Raw genomic sequence first — 20433 nt, forward strand, 5'->3', positions numbered from 1 at the left:
TGTCTAATCCATACTTTGAAGCCCTTGGTAATCTAATTAACACTATATCTATTCGTAACAGTAAGAGCCAGCTACTTAGTATCGACTGAATATTCTAGAACCAAAGGAGAATACTATACTATTCATTACGAGCAATATTAAATATCTGAAGAAAAGCAAGCATAGCATAGCGTGGGTATCTCGATCAATATCACAACCAGTCACCACTAATAGCATGATCCCCTCGCAGCTGTATTTGCACTATACAGATCAAACCAAAGGCATAATGATGAAACACAAAGCACAGCAATAAATACATAAGATCAGTTACTACAGCCCAAATTATATCCCCGATTCGTATCCCATGTATCCGACCGGCCTCCATTCCTGTCCCGGATATGCCGTACTTGACATGACAATTTCTGGTTCGCTGGAAGCATCACTGGCATTATCGTGATCATCTCCCCCGTCTGCCGAGGGGACAGGGAGTTCAACGGGAGTGGAGACAAGGGCTCGGGGTGGGGCGGGGCGGTGGGGATGGCTGTTTAGATTTGAGTTTGTCTGTGTACTGGTTGTGGGGCCAATGGATATTGTGCTGGTTCCGGATTCTGTTTCTTTTGTGGTGAGGGTGGGATTGGAGTCTGCTGTTGGAAGAATATTGATGCATTGGGGTTCTCGGCATAAGCTTGCGGTCTTGACCTCTGTCTCCGGGTTTGGTGTAGGGGACGGAGATGGAGAGACGCGTGATTGAGCGTCGGAGAATGAGACTTGCGCTGTCGTAGACGAGTTGTCGCGAGGTGGAAGCTCGGATGGGGACACGACTGAAGGAGATGCGACTGATTCTGGAATTGTGGATAGGGGAGAGGGTGAAACTCCGAATGAGGTCTCTCGTGTTGGCTCTGGTTTCCGCATGTGAGGTTGATCGATGGTAGTGGCAGCGATGGCAGATTCGAGTACATTGCTGGCCTCCCTCCGTGCTCTGTCTCTCTCTTCGACCGACACCACATTCTCATCATGCTCGTCAGGATCACCACCCAGTCCGGGCAGACTCAACTTCCACGGCAACTCTTGATCGCCCACTCGACTGGTCCGCGGGTTGCGTGCGAACCGCCCCAGCTCAATCGCCGGGTCAGTCGCATCAGTATTTGGTAGAGTCGTCTCCTCCGGTCGGGGCGCGCTTTCCTTGGGACTGCGAGATCGGAGGTGCAGTTCCTGCACGTACGTGCGGGAGGTGGTTCGACCGCGCTCTGGAGAACCATTAGTGGTAGTGTGACTTGGTTCATATACAGTTTTGTTGCTATAGAGGTAGTCGTCTGAAATGGATGAAGTATTTGGAAGAGTAGGAGTAGAAGCGTGCGGGACGAAGATGGCTTGGTTCTGGGCCTGGCGGAAGGAATCTGGGGTGGGGATGCGGGGAAGACTCGGCGGCAGATGGGAAAGACTGTCGCTGGCATTGGGGAGGGCGTGATCGAGGGAATAGAAGCGGGTATGACTGGATGTGTGGTTTATTGGACGCGATGGGGAGGCCGTCGTGGAGCGCTGGATGGGGGTTTCAGGTCTGGAAGCTTGGTTGGATTGCCTTGATTTGGGTTGGTGGGGACGAAGGTTGGTGCGGAAGAGGCCCTGGATCACGTTCAGTTAACCTTCAAAACTTTCATCCACTCAATAAAGACAGCGACATACTGTCAATCGATCCAGAAGCGGCGGCTTCTGGTCCGACGATGGGCTGCTGGGACCCAAGGAGATGCGACGAATGTCCCGGATTTTGTCGCCGTATTTCATCTTCAGGGCGGCCAGGCGCGCGTGCGGGGTGGAATCCTGCGATCGGGAATTCGCTCCTGAGGTCGCATTCCGACTCGACGGTCGGCTCGGTCTCAGCGACGACATGCTGCTTACTCGCAAGTGACCCGAAGGTGGATGACGACCGTTGAGCGGACGCAGCAAAGACCGATCATTGCCGGTCGCATCCATCTCCGTGTCGGGGTGGTGGCCGACGATGGAGGGCAGAGAGAGACTGGACGAGGCAAGAGGCGCTGCGAGGGCGACAGCCGTAAGTTCAGCCGATTCACTTCCCGGGCGAGCGAGGCACTCACCGTTAAGCGCCAGGGCGAAGGGAGGATCAGCAACCGCATCCTGAGTGCCCAATGACGAGATTGATGGTTGGACTGACCCCGGCCGAGGTTGAACAAAGGCTGCAGGGGGCAACGCAGCATCGCCTCCAACACTGGCTTGGTCGCTATCGCTCACGCCATCCAATTGGCCCGAGACGCTTTGTCCGGCCTGACCGGGCTGACCAGGGGTCGCCAGTGGCGCGTCATTGAGGGCTAGTTGGATCCGGCTAGTCCCGCTGTCATCGAGTCTCTCCTGTTGCTGTTCGTGCGCATCGTTAGCGACGCTCTTTCGAGGATCACTAGCGGGTGCCGGTTTGCGAGACGGGAAAGACTCCCGGGCTACAGCTCCCAAGTGAATGGATGCCCTACGGCGATCCTCGCCAATGGCTACTGCGTTGCTATCAGAACCGGGTACTTCCTTCCGCTTCACCCCCCAGCTCAGCCGATGATGTCCGGCCGGTCGAAAAGCGCCGGCGACCGGGAGACTTCCAAAGTGGACGCTATGGCGCTGGTGGTTGGGCCTTGTTCCTGCAGGATCCAGGTCGGCTGCTTGCTGGAGCTCCGACAGGGGCACCGGTCGACGATAGCCGCGCGAGGACTGAAATCCCTACATATCCCCGCATTAGAGGCGATAAGACGCAGCAAAATAAATCCGAAAAGGAGGAGTGAAGACATCATTCATGTCACATTCTGAGGCACTGAGATCTGACCAATTACAGCGTGGTATCAAGCAACATAATCACACAGGCAAGAAACAAAAAAAGAACAGGCCGAGCGTGCCGCTCCCTGGCCAGACCGCCCATCATTATCAGTAAAGAGATTAAGAATCTACCTTGTCGTTCCCTCCGCCCTTCAACTTACTCCGGCTGCGAGCAAAGAATCCTTTGGCGGCCTCGCCTGCGCGCCCTCCCAAAACCCCTGCCGTATGCAGCAACTCTTTGCCGCGTTGCTCTACTTGCTGTTTGTTCATCATTGCCCCCAATGGCGCCGAGGGCCGTCGCGCGTGCCCCGAGCCGGATGGAGATAGATCAGCTTTACCAAGGGCAGCCAATTTCGGGAACTTGCCTCGAGAGACGGGCGCCTTGGCACCAGTGGTCGTCAGTTTCGTGCTCTTCTCAACCACATCATTGTGTTCGGGGTGTGTCTGCACTGTGACAGAAATCCAATGGTTAAGACCCGTATCAATGGTCCCAAACTTCGCTCGGGTGTCGTTGAAAGCCCGAACGCGTTCCTCCGACGTCTTCATTGCCAAGATTTCCCGGAAACCAAGCAGTGTCGGCTCGACAGTCGCTGGGGTCGTGAACATGACGCGCGACGACCGCCGGTCGGAGCCTGTCTGGGGTCCCTCGTCGGCATGAGAGTCGGGAATGACTTCTGCATTGTAGACTTCAGGCAGGTATTGCCCATCGGAGATGATGCTTCGATCGTCCGGTACGGGAGGCACGATAGTTAGCTTCGGCTTCTCCGTAGACGGTGGCTCCTTGGCTTCACTTTCCTCAACGACGGGCTCAGGATTGGGGGCTATCTCTGTCAGCTGGGCGCGATCCTCGGTGGGTGGGAATTGCCCAGGCATGGGCACGGGCGGGGATTGTACACCCGTCTCGGGAGCAGGCTCCCCAGATGACGAGGATTCCCATGAAAATCGTCTAGTCAGCTTCGGCTTCGGGGCTGAAGCGGAAGTTGTTGGGGCAGCAATGAGAGGAGTTGGCTGTGCGGGCGTATCCTGCAGGGCAGCTGAGGGACTGTCGTAGCCAGGAAGTTGGTCACCCTCGCGAGAAGTGGGCAAGGCCTCCTTCGTCCAATAACGCTCGTATTCATCCAGCATGTGACTGCTGTCCTGTTGCGGTGCTTCCAGCCGGCGCTCCTCTTCATGGTCTGGATCTTCCGATGGGGTATTTTCCCGGCTCAAAGAACGAATGATTTCCTTCCGCAGCCGGTCGCTCTCTGTATCCTGGGGCGAGTTGTCTGTACTGAAGGATGGAATGATGACCGGGACACCATCCCCCGTGGTAATCGTAGGCTCAGGGGGAGGATGGCTGCCACCAACGCTAAGCGGTGCGGGCAGACCCTCGTCAGGCTGTGGTAGTTGCACCGTTGCTTTCTGCGGGCTTGCGATGATGTTTTGGGGTGAGTCTGGCGTGTTTGAGGACATTTCCCCTACCGCAGACGGCGCAGTTCCTTCGACGCTAGCAATAACCGGTGTTCTAGACGGGCTATTGTTCGGGCTAGGAAGGCTCAAATCTCGACGGTGGCCAGGCTTGAACACCATGTTTCCCGGTTCTTCTTTGGGTGTCGAGATGGTTTCGGGTTCTTCTATAATCGTAGGAGTCTTGGTCTCGCTCGGGTTGTGCTGGGGTATAATTGGGCTAATCACCGAGGTGCTATCGCTGTTAGAGCGAGCAATGCTGTCCACCGTGGTGCTCGGGGTCTCGGGCACATCGAAAGCCTGATGAACAACTGACCGGAATCCCAAGGAAGGATTGTGCTGTAGTTTATGGTCCTGACCCTCCGACTCTGGATCTACCTGGGCGTTGGAATGGGGTCCGAGTGAGAGATCAGGATTAAATCCAGAAAGACGTTTCATATCTGGCAGCTGGATGATGGGAGGCTCATTTGTAGATGCGTCAGCAGAGTGGGAGCCGTGGGGCGTGCTTCCAGCATCTGACGGCCTCTCAGTACTGTCCTGGGCCGGGTGGAGTATGTGATCGCCGGGAGAAGCCGCTCCCTGTTGTTCGTGAGAGGTCGACGCAGTATCCTGAGACACTGGCGCTCCAGGTGGCGCCGCACCCGACGGGTTGTCAACAAAATATCCGGCCTCAGATGCCTGTTGTCTTGCAGCACTCTCTGCCCTCATCCGCTTGTAGATCTCGGCTGGCCGCACAATTGGGACAGTCCGGTTGTTGTTAGGAGCGGCCGCCATGCGGTCTGCAGAGAGGCTACGATGCGCCCCAGCACCAGCTGCGTCCAGTGTTGCCACCTGGTCCATGGATCTCGACCGGTCTACTGAAGGTAGGGGTGGACGAGACACGTCTCTCGTGAACATGCTAGGGATATCTCCGGTGCTTTGGTTCATGCTGGGAGGCTGCGGGACAGGCGGAGTCTCATCCTCATCGTCATACTCGCCGTACTCATCGTCTCCCCAATCATTCCCATCGTATGAGTACTTTTTGGCCTCAACCCAACGTTTCGTTTTCGCCCGGTTCACATTCGGCTTAAAGGATAGCGGGGTGCCACCGCGTGGATAAGGAGAGCTCGGGCTTTCGGACGTGGTTGAGGAGCTAAATCCAGGGCAGCGTTAGTTATGTGCGGGGACCTGCAAGCAAGATATACGCATGGCCTACAGTTTGTGAAGCTCCGGCTCGTAAGGCTGGAACTGGCGTGCCATTGCTGACTAGTCTGAGCGTGTCAACCCGATTATGAACATTAATAGAATAGTCGGTGTAAGTGCCCGATCGGCATATCACATGCCAAAGACCTGGGTTGAGAGGCGTATGGGAGAAGCGACCGTCGATGCGAAGGTGCTGCGAGGTTGACCGGAAGACACGGGAGAACGAGAGAGGATGGTTGCACCAGATGACGTGGGAGCAAGGATGGCGATGGCAGCCCAAGCCACGGGGCAGCGCAGCAGCGGCGTTACGTGGAATGGAGTTATTCTTAGTATCGAAGGAAGGGATGGGCGATGTCCGATCGCGATCAGAATGGGTACGGAGGCACACGAGTCTGGGGATGAGGGTACGGAAGGGAATTGGTTGAAGTTAATCGCCAGCGGGATAAGATAGGCTGATTGCGATGTTCCCCTGAGACTCCATCGGATCTAATAATGAGAAGCTCTACTGCTTTCAGTTAAGCCGCTTTGGTCCGTTGGCAGCCTGACGCCTGGGGCACCCGGTGGCTGGTGCTGCCCCTGTGGCTAGTGAGAAAACTGGAGTGGCTGGGGTGCACGTGGCTGAGCCTCCGCCTTTCCTATTACGGACGGAAGACGGGCTGGCGACGTCGGCTTCTCGCTCCTCCTCCTCCACTCTCTCTCCGTCTTCTCTCCCCGTGCCTCTACGGTGGTCGATGCTGGTCTCGGTTGATTGATATGGCCTTTTTGTAATACTCCCACTTTACCTTCAATCTATGCCTCTCCGCTCTCGTTCTACCTTAGCTATACCGCCACCACTCAACGGACACGTCTCCAGTTGTCTCCTTATCGATTAGATCGATTCCGTGGAATCTCACGTCGCGCATTCGTTCTGCATTCGGCTATACCCCTGTACATCTTCGCTTGCATTGCGACCGACTACCGAATCATCTTTCTTTCATCTAATCCCCGTTTATCCTACATCCACCTACACAATGACCGGCCCGTCCATTCAAGATCGTACCGGCGAGTTCCACGCCATTCTGGGTCAAGCCCAGAAGCGCATGGCCGCCAACAAAGCTAGCGCACAGCGCCAGGCTCTTTTGACAGATGCGCAGCGGAAACAAGCAAATGGTTCCGCAGATGGGCAGGGTGGCAAACGAAGGTCTGAGTTTGCCCGGAGAGCTGTGGAAATTGGACGAGGGATTACGGCAACAACAGCTAAGCTGCAGAGACTGGCCGAGTGTGAGTGACCTTCAGACGGTTAGATGAATGAAGTTAACATTGTCCGCAGTGGCCAAGCGAAAAACGCTCTTTGACGACAGACCGGTTGAGATCTCGGAGTTGACGTTCGTGATCAAGCAAGATCTCGCCTCGTTGAATCAGCAAATCGCCTCGTTGCAGGCGCTTACACTTTCACAACATCCCAAGAGCAATCGGTCGAAGGCGGACCAGGAAGGAGAGCACAATGACAATGTACGTACGACACACATCAAGACCGATACGAAGCTAACAAGATTAGGTGGTTGTCATGCTGCAAGGAAAATTGGCGGATGTGGGAGCAAACTTCAAAGATGTGCTTGAAGTGCGAACAAAGAACATCCAGGCCTCGCGATCCAGAACCGAAAACTTTGTGTCCTCGGTATCCTCAAAGACACATTCCGCCCTCGATACGCAGCGCTCCGATTCCCCGCTCTACAACACATCCGGGCGGCGGACGCCTCAGCCGGGCGGTGCTTCCGATCTACTGACTCTGGAACCTTCGAACCCATCTCCACTCGGCCGCCCCTCTATGCATTCAGATCAGCAACTATTGGTCATGGAGGAAGCCCAGACGAGCAACGCCTATATCCAAGGGCGTGGCGAGGCAATTGATGCGATTGAACGCACCATCAGCGAGTTGGGTGGTATTTTCGGTCAGCTTGCGCAGATGGTCAGCGAGCAGTCCGACATGATCCAGCGGATAGACGCCAACACGGAAGACGTGGTCGATAACGTGCAGGGAGCGCATCGCGAGTTACTGAAATACTGGACGCGGGTATCCGGGAACCGGTGGCTCATCGCCAAGATGTTTGGCGTCCTAATGGTAAGCTCATCCTGCAACCTGCTGGTCGAATGGCAGCTAACTTGTGCAGATCTTCTTCCTACTCTGGGTGTTGATATCGGGATAGACACACCCTATTCTTTTCTACTATAATGTATTAATACTGGTTCGTGTTCGTCCTGCTGTGCTGAACGAATAATGCAACCGTTTCTGTCGCTTAGCCTTGCATTCTTGTCTGCTACCTTGTTTGGCCGTGGCTAGATCTGATGATTGATCTTCTACTATTTACTTTATGTGCTTCGGATGGCCTGATGTGAATACGGTCCATGATTGACTAGATCAATTTTATTCCCATTCCTTGAGTTATTCTATTTGATTGCTTGATTCAATGGATGCTGAGCCGATTCACTAAGTTTTGGTACAGATGAAGCAGATGTATGACTCACAGTGCATTCTGCTGCTATCATTCCCAGAAGAATCATCTATTCACCTACCCTATAGTATATATAAACCTTTTTTTTTCCCCTTCTCTTCTCTTCTTCTTTCTCTTCATTCTGACAACCTCCCTGCCAACCAACAACTTGAACTGGCCTTTATTCGTAACAGATATAAAATCAAGCAATCTCACAAATTGTTGACCCCCGAGTTCGCGGTTGTCCTAGCAAATACTATCATATTTTCAAAGCCTAGTTTATTTTTTAGATACAAACAATAACTCAATTAACCACTCTAGCCCATATGAAGTAGAGTCCCGAAGAAATATCAATCTCCTCTACATCATTGAAAGAACCCTATGTTCTGGATACTCTCCGTATTCCATGCCCTCATACATCAGAAAATGACAGTGGATAGCCCGTCCGAAGCTCCACTTGATCATCCATGATTCCACAGGGGAAAGAGGTTGTATCTATTTGAAACAACGTTTGCACACAGGTGCCCAGACTCCGGCAAACGGATCATCACAGACATCTGGAGGTGGCCGCTTAGGTGGAGGTATGAATAAAACGAAAACCAGATCATATGGCTACAACAACTACTAGGAATCACATCATTCAACAACTAATAAACTTATAGCGTTGCAGATGGTGTGAGAAAGCCACTTTTCAGTGATCAAGCAGCAAATTCATGGATCTTGCAACTCGAACAATTTAACAGTTATAGGTGCACTGATGTTTATTGTCTACTTTGAATTTCGGGCTTACCCACTCCAATCGAACATACAACCCAACGATGACAATAACTAGGCGATGGCTGTGGCCGAATTCGTCCCGCATCTCTCCATCATAGAAAAGATGTGAATCACAGATAATATTTCGAAAGCACATGTTTAGGAGCTCCGTATTCATGCTAAAAATCATGTCCTGGAGAGTGTCAATCTGTCTTGAACGAAACTTAAGGACCCCGTGTCTTGGAAGGTCAAGTAGACCTCGAGTATCGTCTCTTTTAACATTGTTAATGTTGAGGAGTTACTGTTAAGACTGCCTCGGACGAAGATACCTTGCAACGGTGCGCGGTGAGTGTGACACCTGGTCATCTAAAGGGCTTATACCCAAAGAAACGCCAGACGTGGCATCGTCCGCGGGTTTGATCTACATGACATCTACTATACATGAAATACCGTGATGGGCTACTTTTAAGGCCATTTAATGCTTCATAGCAGCATAGGTTAGTCGGTGACGACAAGTATTGCGCGGTCATAAGAAAGCTTCTGCTGCGGAAAAGCGCACCTAGCGCTTGGGGTGGTTTGGGTTGGGTTGAATTCTATCATATATTCAGTCACATGGGTCGATTTTTTGAGTTCCAAGCCCACGCTCATGATTGAAAAGACAGCTCTCGATGCAAATTTCAACCCTAGTTGTTCTGCGCTGCGTGCTGAGCATGAACATTCTCGCTGTTCTTGGTTCATATGGTAACTCATAAGTTTCAGGCTTCTGCTAAACACAACCATCCTTACATGTGTGGCCAGTACGCCGGGATGTTCATGGTATGTTGCTTCCCTGATAAGCAGATTCATGGAATACAAGGCGGTGATATAGTCTGTGGTGTCTTCATAAGAGATAATGGCGTGCTGTGCCCAAAAGACCCTGTTCTGCTAACCTGGGCTCCTAATAACAAAGCAACACGGAATGATCACTCAAGGCAAACTGCTTGGCTACCATGACCTGAGCTAGATACTGCAGTTGAGTAAACGGAGACATCATGGGAAATTGCATAGATCACTGCCTTAGTGACTACTCTGTGCGGACAACGCATACATACCGACAATCCTTAGGCCTCTCAATTAGGATCTAGTCAATCACTAGGACACTGGTTTTAGAGTTATATCTCCCTTAGCTATACTGGTCAGAGCTAGATCCAGAAATCACCAAATCGATGGATATCCAGAACTGATAGCTATGGCATATAACAGCTGCATGTCCTCACCACAAAGGATGAAAAGAGCACCTCGATCGACGAGAATGTGTCGAGAAAGTTGCCATCAATCAAACGCGCTTTCTTTACTGGTCGTCCAATGCCACTCTACGAACCTAGATGTAGAAATATCCTTGATATACACTGCGATTACCGAAAAGACAGTATTACGCACTACTCAGGGAGAAGAGGTAACCGGCTCTGAAGATTCTACATCGTCGAAGCTGCTTTTCCCATATCTTGCTTACTCTCCAGGACGTTCCATGTCCAGCGCTCGCATGCCGCTCCGCACTGCCCGGATACGAGGGAATATGACGACACCGCAGCATGTGTTGAAAGCAGGAGAAATTTCGACATCATCTAGGGTATATCTACGGATGTCAAGATCTATTCATTTCGATGTATGGTTTTATGACCTGGTAATCGATATCTCTCAGTCAAAGGCGGCTTGAGTCTACAGCAATAACCAGAAGTCAAGAACTCATACACAGGTTGCTATTCTATCGTCTGACACATGATCTGTTGCCCTGCTATTAGGATCTCTAGATTATCTAAAAGAAAAGGGTTTGCTATTCCTAGCTTACAGCTGATATATTTGGTCCCATCAGCAAGTCAAAGAATCTTCACATTACCAGAAACCAGGCGGGCCAAGGAGGTCGTCCTGCTGCTTGGCGGTGCGATAACCCTGATCATATTCTAGGGCTGGAAAATGACAACGGTAACAATCCCGGCACTCGTGATGTTCAAGGAGCTAAGGGCGCGACGAGAGGATTTAGACCCTACTGATATACAAGCTCAACAAGATCAATCTGAACTAGAGTCCAGAAGCAGCCCCAGCAGATTGTCGCCTTTATGTTCCGTGGCACCATTTTATGGCGAGAAATGGTCCTGTACTCGGTCCTGCGTCTCCCGATTGTATCGGCGGTGACGAGAAAGGAATATTGTACGAACGGTTGAGCTTAGCTGCGAGTGCTTCCATCGTGACCCAGTTACAATGTTATTCAAAAGGGCAGACTCACCGCAGAGGAATATGTGCCAGTGTATCTGGTAGTGAACCGGCAAAACGGAACACACTTGCCGGGGGGTGTGCTATAGCGGTACGAACCATCCTGCATGCATGGAACTCTTGGAATCTCACCATTGAACCACAAAGCCTGGGAAGATTGCGCACAACTTACAAGACATGGAACAGAGCGCCTGACAGTTGGAGAGTTGTTGAATGGCAACTAAAGCCGGAGTTGATCAAGCGCTTTCAAAGATTGTCAACGACGTCCATCTATTCATACAGCGTGAAGGCGTTCGCCAGACTGGCTCAACCTAAGAGATACAATAATACACCGGGCTCACAGAATAGTATACGTTAAGTACACCGGACCATCTCCAGGTACCGAATCCAAGGCCATGGTAGACGGAGATACAACAATACTATCGAAGCCATTTCAACGTATGTCAGAAGGTGCTGAGATGGTCCAAAACATTTCCCATTCTGCCTTCCAGACCATTGACTGTCTGCTATATCCTCGGGGTCGCGCGAGCTTTTATTCAACTTGCAAACGGCAAGTTTAGCAGAATGCCACCCAGAGAGGAACAGGACACATTAGCGGAAGAAAACATCCCAGCCCGTCAATTCTTAATCTCACATCCCTAGCAAGTAAGGCCGACTTCTCGAGTTCAGAAGCGCAAACGCAGAAGACTATTCGACATTCAAAAGTGCAGGGGCCATAGAAGATCAAGCAAATAATGGCCGTTTGAATAAAGAGCTTTATCAATGATAAATGGATACCATGCAAGCTACATGAATGCCAGGGATTTAACAACACCGCTTAGCCTGATGACAATGAAAAGATACGATCCTTATGATGTCGACATTAGAGGAGACATAGAGAAGGCATGTGGAAAATATTGACGAACATTTACATACTCTGGAGAGGAACGTGCTAGCATTCATCAGAGGAAAAATAGGAGAAGGATAATCTCGGTTCATCCATGATGTAGTTGAAAGACAATGAAGTTCATCCCGTCGGGGGAATACGACACACATTGGTTCATTTAAGATACTAGCCAAACAGCGTATCGCTCTATGATCAGGATATGGCATCTAACGCAATCCGGCAAACACATATCTAGGCTACTTTCTTTTAGCAGGACGAAGATACCAGCGCAGAACATAACTACCTAACTACAGCATATCCTGCCAAGCAGCGTATCACACTCGGTGACTTGGTATCACCATTAAAGTTACAAAATATCGTCTCAATGAATGCATCGTGTCCATGGTATCTGCAACCAAAGAGCTAGGACACGTCCACATCCACGTTCACCGACACATCGCCCATTTCCCGATTGGCAAAGCCCATCTCTGAGATCCAAAGAAGAGAAAGACGGACTGTCTCTCCAGTTAATCACCGACACCTGACGTGGCACATCACCAGATGGTCCACTCTGAGTTCAGGCACAGGCCGTTTATATACTTATATAAGCTTAATACTATTGGTACTCCTTCTGACACCCGACACAGTAACCGTGAAATACACTGTGGACATATTGGTGCTCCTAGAAGAAATTCGAAAAAAAGAATTTGGAAACAGTTAGTTGGAAACTATAGGGTGGATCTACTAACATAGCTCGTCCATGTCTCCGGCCTACTCTAAGACAAATGGTATATTAGTGATTGTTTGCTTTGAAAGCATTCCTCTATTCACACTCTACGGATGACAAATTGCAAGTCTAAAATGCCTACCAAAAGGGAGCAATTGAGCCGATATAGTGATGGCTCAACCTACTAAATGCTATACACACATTGGTGTAATTATAGATGCAATCAGCCATGGTCATGTGGGCAATTGGGCCAGTATCTCCGTGCCAGGCTAGCATTGTGTTTTCCGAGCTCCAATTTGACTTCAATTCGTTCTTCTTTTTAAGCGGGTTGATACTAGCTATTCTTGTGTCTATGTGCTTGGGGATTATTGGGATGCCAGGGGAACCTCCACACAGGAGATTGTCGTGAAAGAGATATTTACGTTGTCATTTCGCCTGGAATGAGAATACTAGCTGTGGTTTCCAAATTATTACATACTCTTATCCCATACCAGCCTACTTATTACCCGAATTAAAAGAACACTATGGTTCAATACATTGGAATAGCCTCGTGTAATTAGTTTCATGCAATTCAACAGTGCTCAAAATAATTGTACCACCTTGTATATCCGACAGCTCAACCAAGCCCTATAAAAATACATACCCCACGCAAACCCAAGCGGAAACAACATTAGCCGCTTTCTCCATGATATCCGATTGTGTACGACAGTCACCTGGTGTGACAACCTAAAGAGTACACACTAAATAAGCCAAGAAAGAGCAATGTCTATGTGTCAAATTGAGATACCCGAGTCATTAGATACACCTCCACATCCGCTCACATTGAAGCAGTAATTTGCAGTGTGGAAACCTCGAACAAATCCCACACGGATGACTGAAGATGGACGCTTAGGCAGGATTTTACTAGCTCCTAAGGTTAGGCCGAAGAACCTGCTTGCTGTTGCTGCATCACTGCGGCCGCTCTTTTCAGGTCCTCAACTCCCTTCAGCACATTCTTTCGTTGCCCGTCGTAGTTAACCATTCTCATCCAATCACTCAGTGAACTGATACGATTAGGGTGAATTCGATTCAGAAGGGTGAAGTCTCGGTGTTCAGCCCGGCCCTCTCCCCAGTATTTCCACCAAGCGGAGAAGTTTTCGCGCCATGTCATCGTTGATTCATCCGTCACAGCACTTGGACCGGCGTAAAAATTGGCTGGAGCATTTGGGAAAGGCTCTGCCGTGGGTAGGTACTCTTCAAGAGGTACATACCGATGCATACCTTTCTTCCCTGTCACCTCAGTGAAGGCTGCCGCTATATCCGCAAAACTAACTTCATCTGTTGCAATTTTGAGATTCATCCCCGCGGATTCTGGCAAATTGTTAAAGAGCCAAAGAGAATAATGTCCAACGTCCTCTAGAGCTATAAGAGGTATTTTGCCAGATTCTGTGCCCGAAGTACCGTCATAGTTAGTCACTAGTAGAGGTCATATCAGGTAAGGTAGTGAAACATACTTGCGGGATTAGCCCAAACAAATGTCCCATCAGATTCTTGAGTAGGGACAAACATGCCATCCCAGAGCATGTTAATATACGGGCCAGTTGTAAGCACAGAGCTTTTCATACCAGCCTGACCTTGAGCTAGAATATATTCTGCAACTCTGCCTTTCGCATCATTATGGCCCCAATGGTAATTCTCATCCCAGTCCGCATGCTTGAGAGCGAAGTCTGCACAAGCATAGACATAGTGTTGCACTCTGTGGTGCCTCGCGATTTCATAAGCTCGACAGCCGTAAAATAGCTCATTCTTCTCACCGATGGTGAAGCCATCAGTGTTGACCCATGCCCCGTAGACACCCTTGAAAGCTCTATGCAGATCTTCCTGGTTATCCTGTCTGCCTTCAATCAGGGACACATTAGGAAGTTGTCCAACTTCTTGCGCCCGAGCAGACTTTGCGTCTCGAGTAAGCACTCGGACAGAGAAATTTCCGCACGAGGAGAGGGCTATCACAAGTCAGGTATACCCCAAAAGGCCAGGTAAAAAGCTGCTATGACATGAATCTTTGTTGACCGGCAGGCCTTGAGCGCCAGTTCCGCCGATAACCAGAATTTCTCTCATCCTTTTTCGTGAAAATTGATTATTCCCCAATTGTGTGGACTAATGTCCAGATGTAATGATAATTGCTTGACCATCCTCAGGATGTGCAGCTGTGTCTGATCTATTTGATTTCGCTAGCACCTTTCTCGGTGATGATTCCAAAGTGTTTTACATGATAATTAATCGTCTCAATCTGAACCTTTCCCCACAGTTGGAACGATCTCGTCGTGCGAGTGGCGGAGACACTCTAATCTTTGATTCATGGTTGTTCGGATTGATTATTTCATCCCACCGACTGTTCGCATGAATAGTAATCACCAAAGTATTCCCAGTGGTTCCACATTAGTGGTGGAACCGGGGACTGAGTCAGAATCGCTATAATTAGTTGACATTAAGGGTATCAGTTGAATCAATCGATCTTGGCATGCTCTTCTAGGTTCTGCCGCCCAATCACCTCTGAAGAGGGGTATCATTGTAGCTGATGCTTGATGCACAAACAGCTGAGCGTAGATACTATCACAAATCAACCGATCAGCGGGCGAGCATGTAGAAGAAGGGAACAATTGATTATCCACCATGGAGTAGAATCAACGGAGCATCGATGCATACTGTGTATACATAGATAGGTGTCTCTATTATGAATCATATTATCATGAAAACTTTCATCAATCTTGCCAAAAGTTGACACTTGTGATGGCATAAACCGTCGGGGTGATGACGAGACATTCCCAGTTCCATTGTTTGCCCCCCGCCGAGTCAGTCAAAGCCACAGCCGTATTAATAATCGTTCGAACTTATTCGTAGAACATTCTTTGACAACCCTTATGGCATAGGCTCAAACTTCAGCGGATAAGGTATTAATAAGAAATATGTGGAACCACCAGAAAATATCTTGCAACTGTGATTAGTGATATTCCCGAACTACCCGTTTCTAATGTCCCCAAATTGCTCCCTCAACCCCACTTTTCGCTTTCCAGCAGATATTGGCATACGATATGATAGGGTAAAACTACAAAAGAATTACGGATGGATTCTTAAATACTACCCGTATCACTGATGAGGCTGAAATGCATAGTGGCAGAGCTTTCCTTCGAATTCGATATTCCGGACAATAGACGTGTGTATTATCGAAATCCACTGTAAAAACTCTACTACTCCATGAATACTTCGAATTTGACCAAAATCTAAAGCTTTTATCGTGAGTTTAATGCTCCTCGTGCATTGCCAAATTCTGGAGATTTCGACGCACTTTACATGGAATTGTTGTCCAGATAGTCAATACTAGTTTTACGTATAAGGTTAACTTGAAGGGGCGGGCCAACCCGTAATGAACGTTAATCGTTTCATGATTTCATGATTAGTTATCTGGTCCGAAATGTACCTCGGGATATGGTGTACAGCATTCTAACATTTCAAATCAGCCTCTGGTTGATAATCATCCTCTTCTGAATATGTAAGCCGTATAGAACATGAAAGCCGTATAGAACATAATTTCAAGAGTATAAAGGGTATCTGAATTGTGAGAGGACAAGGCCTGAAACGGAGACGCAACCAACAAGCTGGCTCGATAATTCCACATATCTTACATCACATCTGTTTCGGTCACACATTTTTTCAGAGCCCCCCTCTTGAGACTATTCCCAAATCCCTACATCTGATCATATCACCATGTCCTCCGATCTCATCTTTATCACTGGAGCAACTGGCTTCATCGGCAGTGCCGTTGCTATCAAGGCTCTACAAGCTGGCTATAGTCTGCGCATGAGCGTTCGCAAGGAAGAACAGATTCCTAAACTCAAGGCGGCACTCTCTGAGTATGAAGACAGAATCGAATTTGTCATCGCCCCGGACATAACCCAGCAGTCTTCCTTTGCCGGAAAGCTAGATGGGGCTAAATATGTGCTGCATATCGCTTCGCCCTTGCCCCATGGAACCAACCCTGACACATACTTCGGCCCAGCCGTCAAGGGCACCACGGCTCTCCTAAAGGAGGCTGCTAAAGTTAGCAGCATTAAGAAGGTGGTGATTACTTCCTCAATTGCCGCTTTGATACCTATGACGGGTCTTCCCAAGGAAGGGGTCATTAAAGGTGAGCCCTCAGAGCTGGATGCATTCTTTTGACTTGAGTATTCTGGCTAGATATTGACCGCACCCGACAGAGAACAATGACTGGGACTTGTCAGTCGATCAGACTGCTGACTTGACTGGTGCCAGCGATGAAGCAACGAGCATGCAGCTCTACCATGCATCTAAGCTTCTCGCAAATCAAGCAAGTTGGGACTTCAAGAAGACCGAGAACCCTAGTTTTTCCCTTGTGTCTCTTCACCCTGCCTATGTGTTTGGACGCAATGCCCTCCAGACCACTGCCGAGGATCTGAGTGGCACTAATGGCCTTTTCTTCCTCACCGTTGCCGGTGGGAAACCCATGATCAGTACCACTGGTGTTCATATCGACGATGTTGCCGAGGCCCATGTCAAGGCCTTGGCCGACAATATCCCGGACGGGTCCTCGTACTTGCTCGCTGGGAAGAAGTTCAATTGGAAGGACGTGGCAGAGATCGTGAAGAAGGAGTACCCGCACCTGGGCTTCAAGATCTCAACCGATATTTCTGGAGAGTCGTCTTGGCCTGTTGATACGACCAAGGCGGAGACAGAATTGGGGATGCAGTGGCGGTCGTTCGAGCAGATGACCAGGGATATTATTGACCAGCAGATCGAGCTGCGCAGCCAAGGTAACCTCTAAGAGGTAGAGAGTGGTACATTATTGCATTATATAATAGTAAATAGGCTGCTTTTTATTCCTACAGGAAGAAACAATACTCTATTTTACATCAAAGGGACTATATTGAGTAGACATTGGCATAACAGTGCACATACAGTGCAAAAGATAGATTATTTTAAGCCATTATGTTATATAAAAAGAAAAGGAAAGACCCAGAGAACTGTAATAATATAAATAATAATGAATGAATAAATAAAAGCTGACCTGACCTGGTCCGATCAGATCTATATTCATTATCGGTTATATAATCACCCAAAGCGGTTAGCACGGGTCAGGCGAGAAATTAGCATGGGCCAGGTTTCATATCCGATTCCGATATCCGATACGATCCAATCCATGCAGCACATCAAATTCCCCCTTCCATCCATGCAATATATTCCACACTAAACCTCCAAACCAGCCAACCAACCAGCCATGTTCACCTTCTTCTCCCGATCTCAAACAAGCGGAGGAAAAGGCGGCTGGCAGCGCATCGGCCTCACCTCCGACTTCCCGGACATAGACTCTCCGGAAAACAATGGCGATTGTCGGGTAACATCGCAATGCAAGGCTTTTACGATACCGAAGACCCCAACGCCAGGGTCAAGTTCCGCACCGGTTGAAGCGGAGATTGATGGTCCGCTTGATGATCTGAAAGATCAGGTACTTGTGTTTAAGTATAAGGGGAAGGTTCATGCTATTGATCATGTAAGTCAGAATAATTAGCTAATCAGCCATCATTGACACGGTAATTGGTATAAAATGCTGATGGGGTATAGCAATGTCCGCATTCCTCATTCCCACTGTCGCAGGGAAGCCTGTTTGATATTGAGGATTTTGGGATCACGCTGAGTGCGGGGATAACGTGCCCTAAGCATGATTGGTCGTTTGATCTTTTCTCTGGGCAGGCGGATCGGGGCAATTACAAGCTCAAGGTTTGGGAGGTGCAGTTGCGGGATCTGTCTGATCCAAAGGAGGGTGGGGGTGATGAGAAGGAAGTTTGGGTGAGACGCAAGCAGCGGATTGGGTAATTGGAAGGATTGGTTGGTTTTGTTTGTTAGAGTCCCCGTTTAGATTTTATGGTATGGTTGGCGGTATAGGCACCGCCAGAATGATGCTTGGGCTGGACCCAAGAAGCTCATGCGCTGGTGAATGGAGTGTCCGCTGCAGAAGAATGATTATGTTCGCATATGCTGGGGTTGGGAGCTGCAAGCGAGATCTCTATTCTATAACGTCTGACTAGAATGCTTTTTTAATAGACCACTGTTGAAACTACTCCAGAAGGCTGTCCCATTGACTCCAATTTGTTCGAGTAGAATCAATAGAACCGGGTTCATCGACTCTCAACAATCATCAACATCACGACTAGCACAATAAGGGCTCTTCTTCCTTAATACATGCCCAAACTTCCAAATGAATATCACACCCGTCAGGCCAATGCACAGTGCGATGATACCCAGTATGCTTGAGGTCCAGCCATACCCTATCCGTTCATATCTACGTGCTTGTCAGCAATGCCACTCCGCTCGCAGGGAAGATGGAAACTCACGCATATGGAGAAAACAACGGAAACACAAAGCCCGCCAGACATCGCAGCATTGATGTCGCAGCAAGAGCACTAGCGGAATATCGCCCATAAGTATCCACCACGTAGATATTATTCGAGACTGTGCATATGTACGCCGCAGCCGCGAAAAGTGCAATGCCAATGTCCGGCATCAGCCAGAATATACGGGCTTCCGCACTCCATCCGTACCAGAACAGCCCGATAGACAGGACAACAGTAGCAGGTATCATGATGGGTATGCGGAACTCAGGCAGACCTTTTCCTCCATTCCGTTTAGTTAGAATGCGGAATATGCGGTCGTTGATGTGGGTTGCTACTTCTGCTGCGAAGGCTGTTCCTAGGCCCAGTGCAAGGTAGTGGAGTGATGCTATGTCTAGTTTCTCGTGGTAGCGGGTTGTCCAGAGGACTGCAATGGAGGAATAGAGAATGTAGATGTTGCCGTAGAGGTAGCCTTGGTACAATGCCATGACTTGCACTATGGGTTGCGTTGAGAGGAGCTTGATTGGGCGGATCATGATTGTCCGAATCAGTTCAAGCTTAGAGTCGCTTGGGAAGTCGTGTTCTGTGTAGAGACCTGTGGCTCCTGCTTTTGCGAGTCGATCTCTTTTCCTTCGTAGAAGAACGGGCGTGTATGACTCGTCGAGGAAGAGAAGTCCGAAGAGCTGCACGCAGCCGTCTATGATGGACGTTGCGTAGAACGCCCAACGCCATGACGTGCGCTCTGTCAAAAAGCCCCCGGCAATAGGGCCCAAGACTTGTCCCATAAGAGGGAATATGCTGTAAATTGCCATGGCCTTACCGCGATCTTTGGCTTGGAACAGATCTCCGAGAGTTCCAGCTCCGATCTATACTTGAAGCTAAGCATCATCGTAGAATAATTACTTTAGGAAATTGGTAACTTACACCAACAGTACAACTTCCAAACAGTCCAGCAAAGAACCGAAAGGCAAGTAATTGCTCAATACTCCTTGCCACACCGCACGCAGTATTGAAGACCAGAAACACAAAGTTGAATGACTGTAGTACCCGTGTCCGTCCCCAAATCTCAGACAAGGGACTAATGAACATGGGCCCAATGGCATAGCCGAGGAGAAATATTGACATAACCATAGGCTTCTGAACTGTCACTGTGACATTAAGTTCTTCAGCGATGGTGTCTATCGCCGGAGAGACAATAGTAGTTGGAAGCGGACTCATCAGAACGAAGCCAGAGATTGAGATCACTGCTAGCCACTTCCGACGAGTAGACCAATTCTTTGGATTCTCTGGGTCATCAGGCCCGTCCCAGGTGACCTTATAGTCGTTAGTATAATATCTTCAATTTGGGCATAGTTTTTGACACACTCACGAGTTTATCATCGGTACTCCCATCACTCGCACACTCTTCCCGCTTGATAATTTCTTCATCTTGGCCCATTTTTATCTATTCCGTGCGCGCTCAGTTCTCCGTCTAAACCCTGAAAAAACCTCCGACAGGGAGCTGGGTAAATGAAGACGGAAATGAACGTTGATCGAACAAGTTAGCGTGAGCAAGGTATCTCT

The 20433-nt window shown here is 49.2% G+C and overlaps 6 protein-coding genes across 6 annotated transcripts; 3 read left to right on the forward strand and 3 right to left on the reverse strand.

The window, feature by feature from the left end:
* Positions 1 to 193: 193 nt before the first annotated feature.
* On the reverse strand, positions 194 to 5793 carry BO79DRAFT_238856 (uncharacterized protein). The gene is made up of 4 exons (XM_025684854.1): positions 5432 to 5793; positions 2923 to 5368; positions 1663 to 2697; positions 194 to 1602 (listed from the first exon to the last, which is right to left on the reverse strand). The coding sequence occupies exons 1-4, from the start codon at positions 5473 to 5475 to the stop codon at positions 322 to 324; spliced, it is 4806 nt and encodes a 1601-aa protein (XP_025537755.1). The 5' UTR covers positions 5476 to 5793; the 3' UTR covers positions 194 to 321.
* Positions 5794 to 6140: 347 nt separating this feature from the next.
* BO79DRAFT_198175 (t-SNARE syntaxin) lies at positions 6141 to 7801 on the forward strand. The gene is made up of 4 exons (XM_025681320.1): positions 6141 to 6678; positions 6728 to 6909; positions 6956 to 7519; positions 7569 to 7801. The coding sequence occupies exons 1-4, from the start codon at positions 6429 to 6431 to the stop codon at positions 7602 to 7604; spliced, it is 1032 nt and encodes a 343-aa protein (XP_025537756.1). The 5' UTR covers positions 6141 to 6428; the 3' UTR covers positions 7605 to 7801.
* Positions 7802 to 13403: 5602 nt separating this feature from the next.
* BO79DRAFT_269881 (NmrA family protein) lies at positions 13404 to 14584 on the reverse strand (the record flags this gene model as incomplete). The annotated part of the gene is made up of 3 exons (XM_025687246.1): positions 13404 to 13912; positions 13981 to 14469; positions 14521 to 14584. The coding sequence occupies 3 exons, from the start codon at positions 14582 to 14584 to the stop codon at positions 13404 to 13406; spliced, it is 1062 nt and encodes a 353-aa protein (XP_025537757.1).
* Positions 14585 to 16231: 1647 nt separating this feature from the next.
* Positions 16232 to 17306, forward strand: BO79DRAFT_152184 (putative 3-beta hydroxysteroid dehydrogenase/isomerase; the record flags this gene model as incomplete). Its single annotated transcript, XM_025678679.1, has 2 exons — positions 16232 to 16652; positions 16723 to 17306. 2 exons carry the CDS (start codon positions 16232 to 16234, stop codon positions 17304 to 17306), a joined length of 1005 nt encoding a protein of 334 aa, XP_025537758.1.
* Positions 17307 to 17726: 420 nt separating this feature from the next.
* On the forward strand, positions 17727 to 18355 carry BO79DRAFT_198177 (Rieske (2Fe-2S) protein; the record flags this gene model as incomplete). The annotated part of the gene is made up of 2 exons (XM_025681321.1): positions 17727 to 18032; positions 18104 to 18355. The coding sequence occupies exons 1-2, from the start codon at positions 17760 to 17762 to the stop codon at positions 18353 to 18355; spliced, it is 525 nt and encodes a 174-aa protein (XP_025537759.1). The 5' UTR covers positions 17727 to 17759.
* A 305-nt stretch (positions 18356 to 18660) lies between these two features.
* BO79DRAFT_269889 (MFS transporter) lies at positions 18661 to 20365 on the reverse strand. Its single transcript, XM_025687247.1, has 4 exons — positions 20240 to 20365; positions 19801 to 20184; positions 18874 to 19736; positions 18661 to 18821 (listed from the first exon to the last, which is right to left on the reverse strand). The coding sequence occupies exons 1-4, from the start codon at positions 20306 to 20308 to the stop codon at positions 18668 to 18670; spliced, it is 1470 nt and encodes a 489-aa protein (XP_025537760.1). The 5' UTR covers positions 20309 to 20365; the 3' UTR covers positions 18661 to 18667.
* Between the last annotated feature and the right edge of the window lie 68 nt (positions 20366 to 20433).

Source organism: Aspergillus costaricaensis, assembly GCF_003184835.1.
Source record: "Aspergillus costaricaensis CBS 115574 unplaced genomic scaffold BO79scaffold_23, whole genome shotgun sequence".
In the NCBI taxonomy this organism is placed as follows: Eukaryota; Fungi; Ascomycota; class Eurotiomycetes; order Eurotiales; family Aspergillaceae; genus Aspergillus; species Aspergillus costaricensis.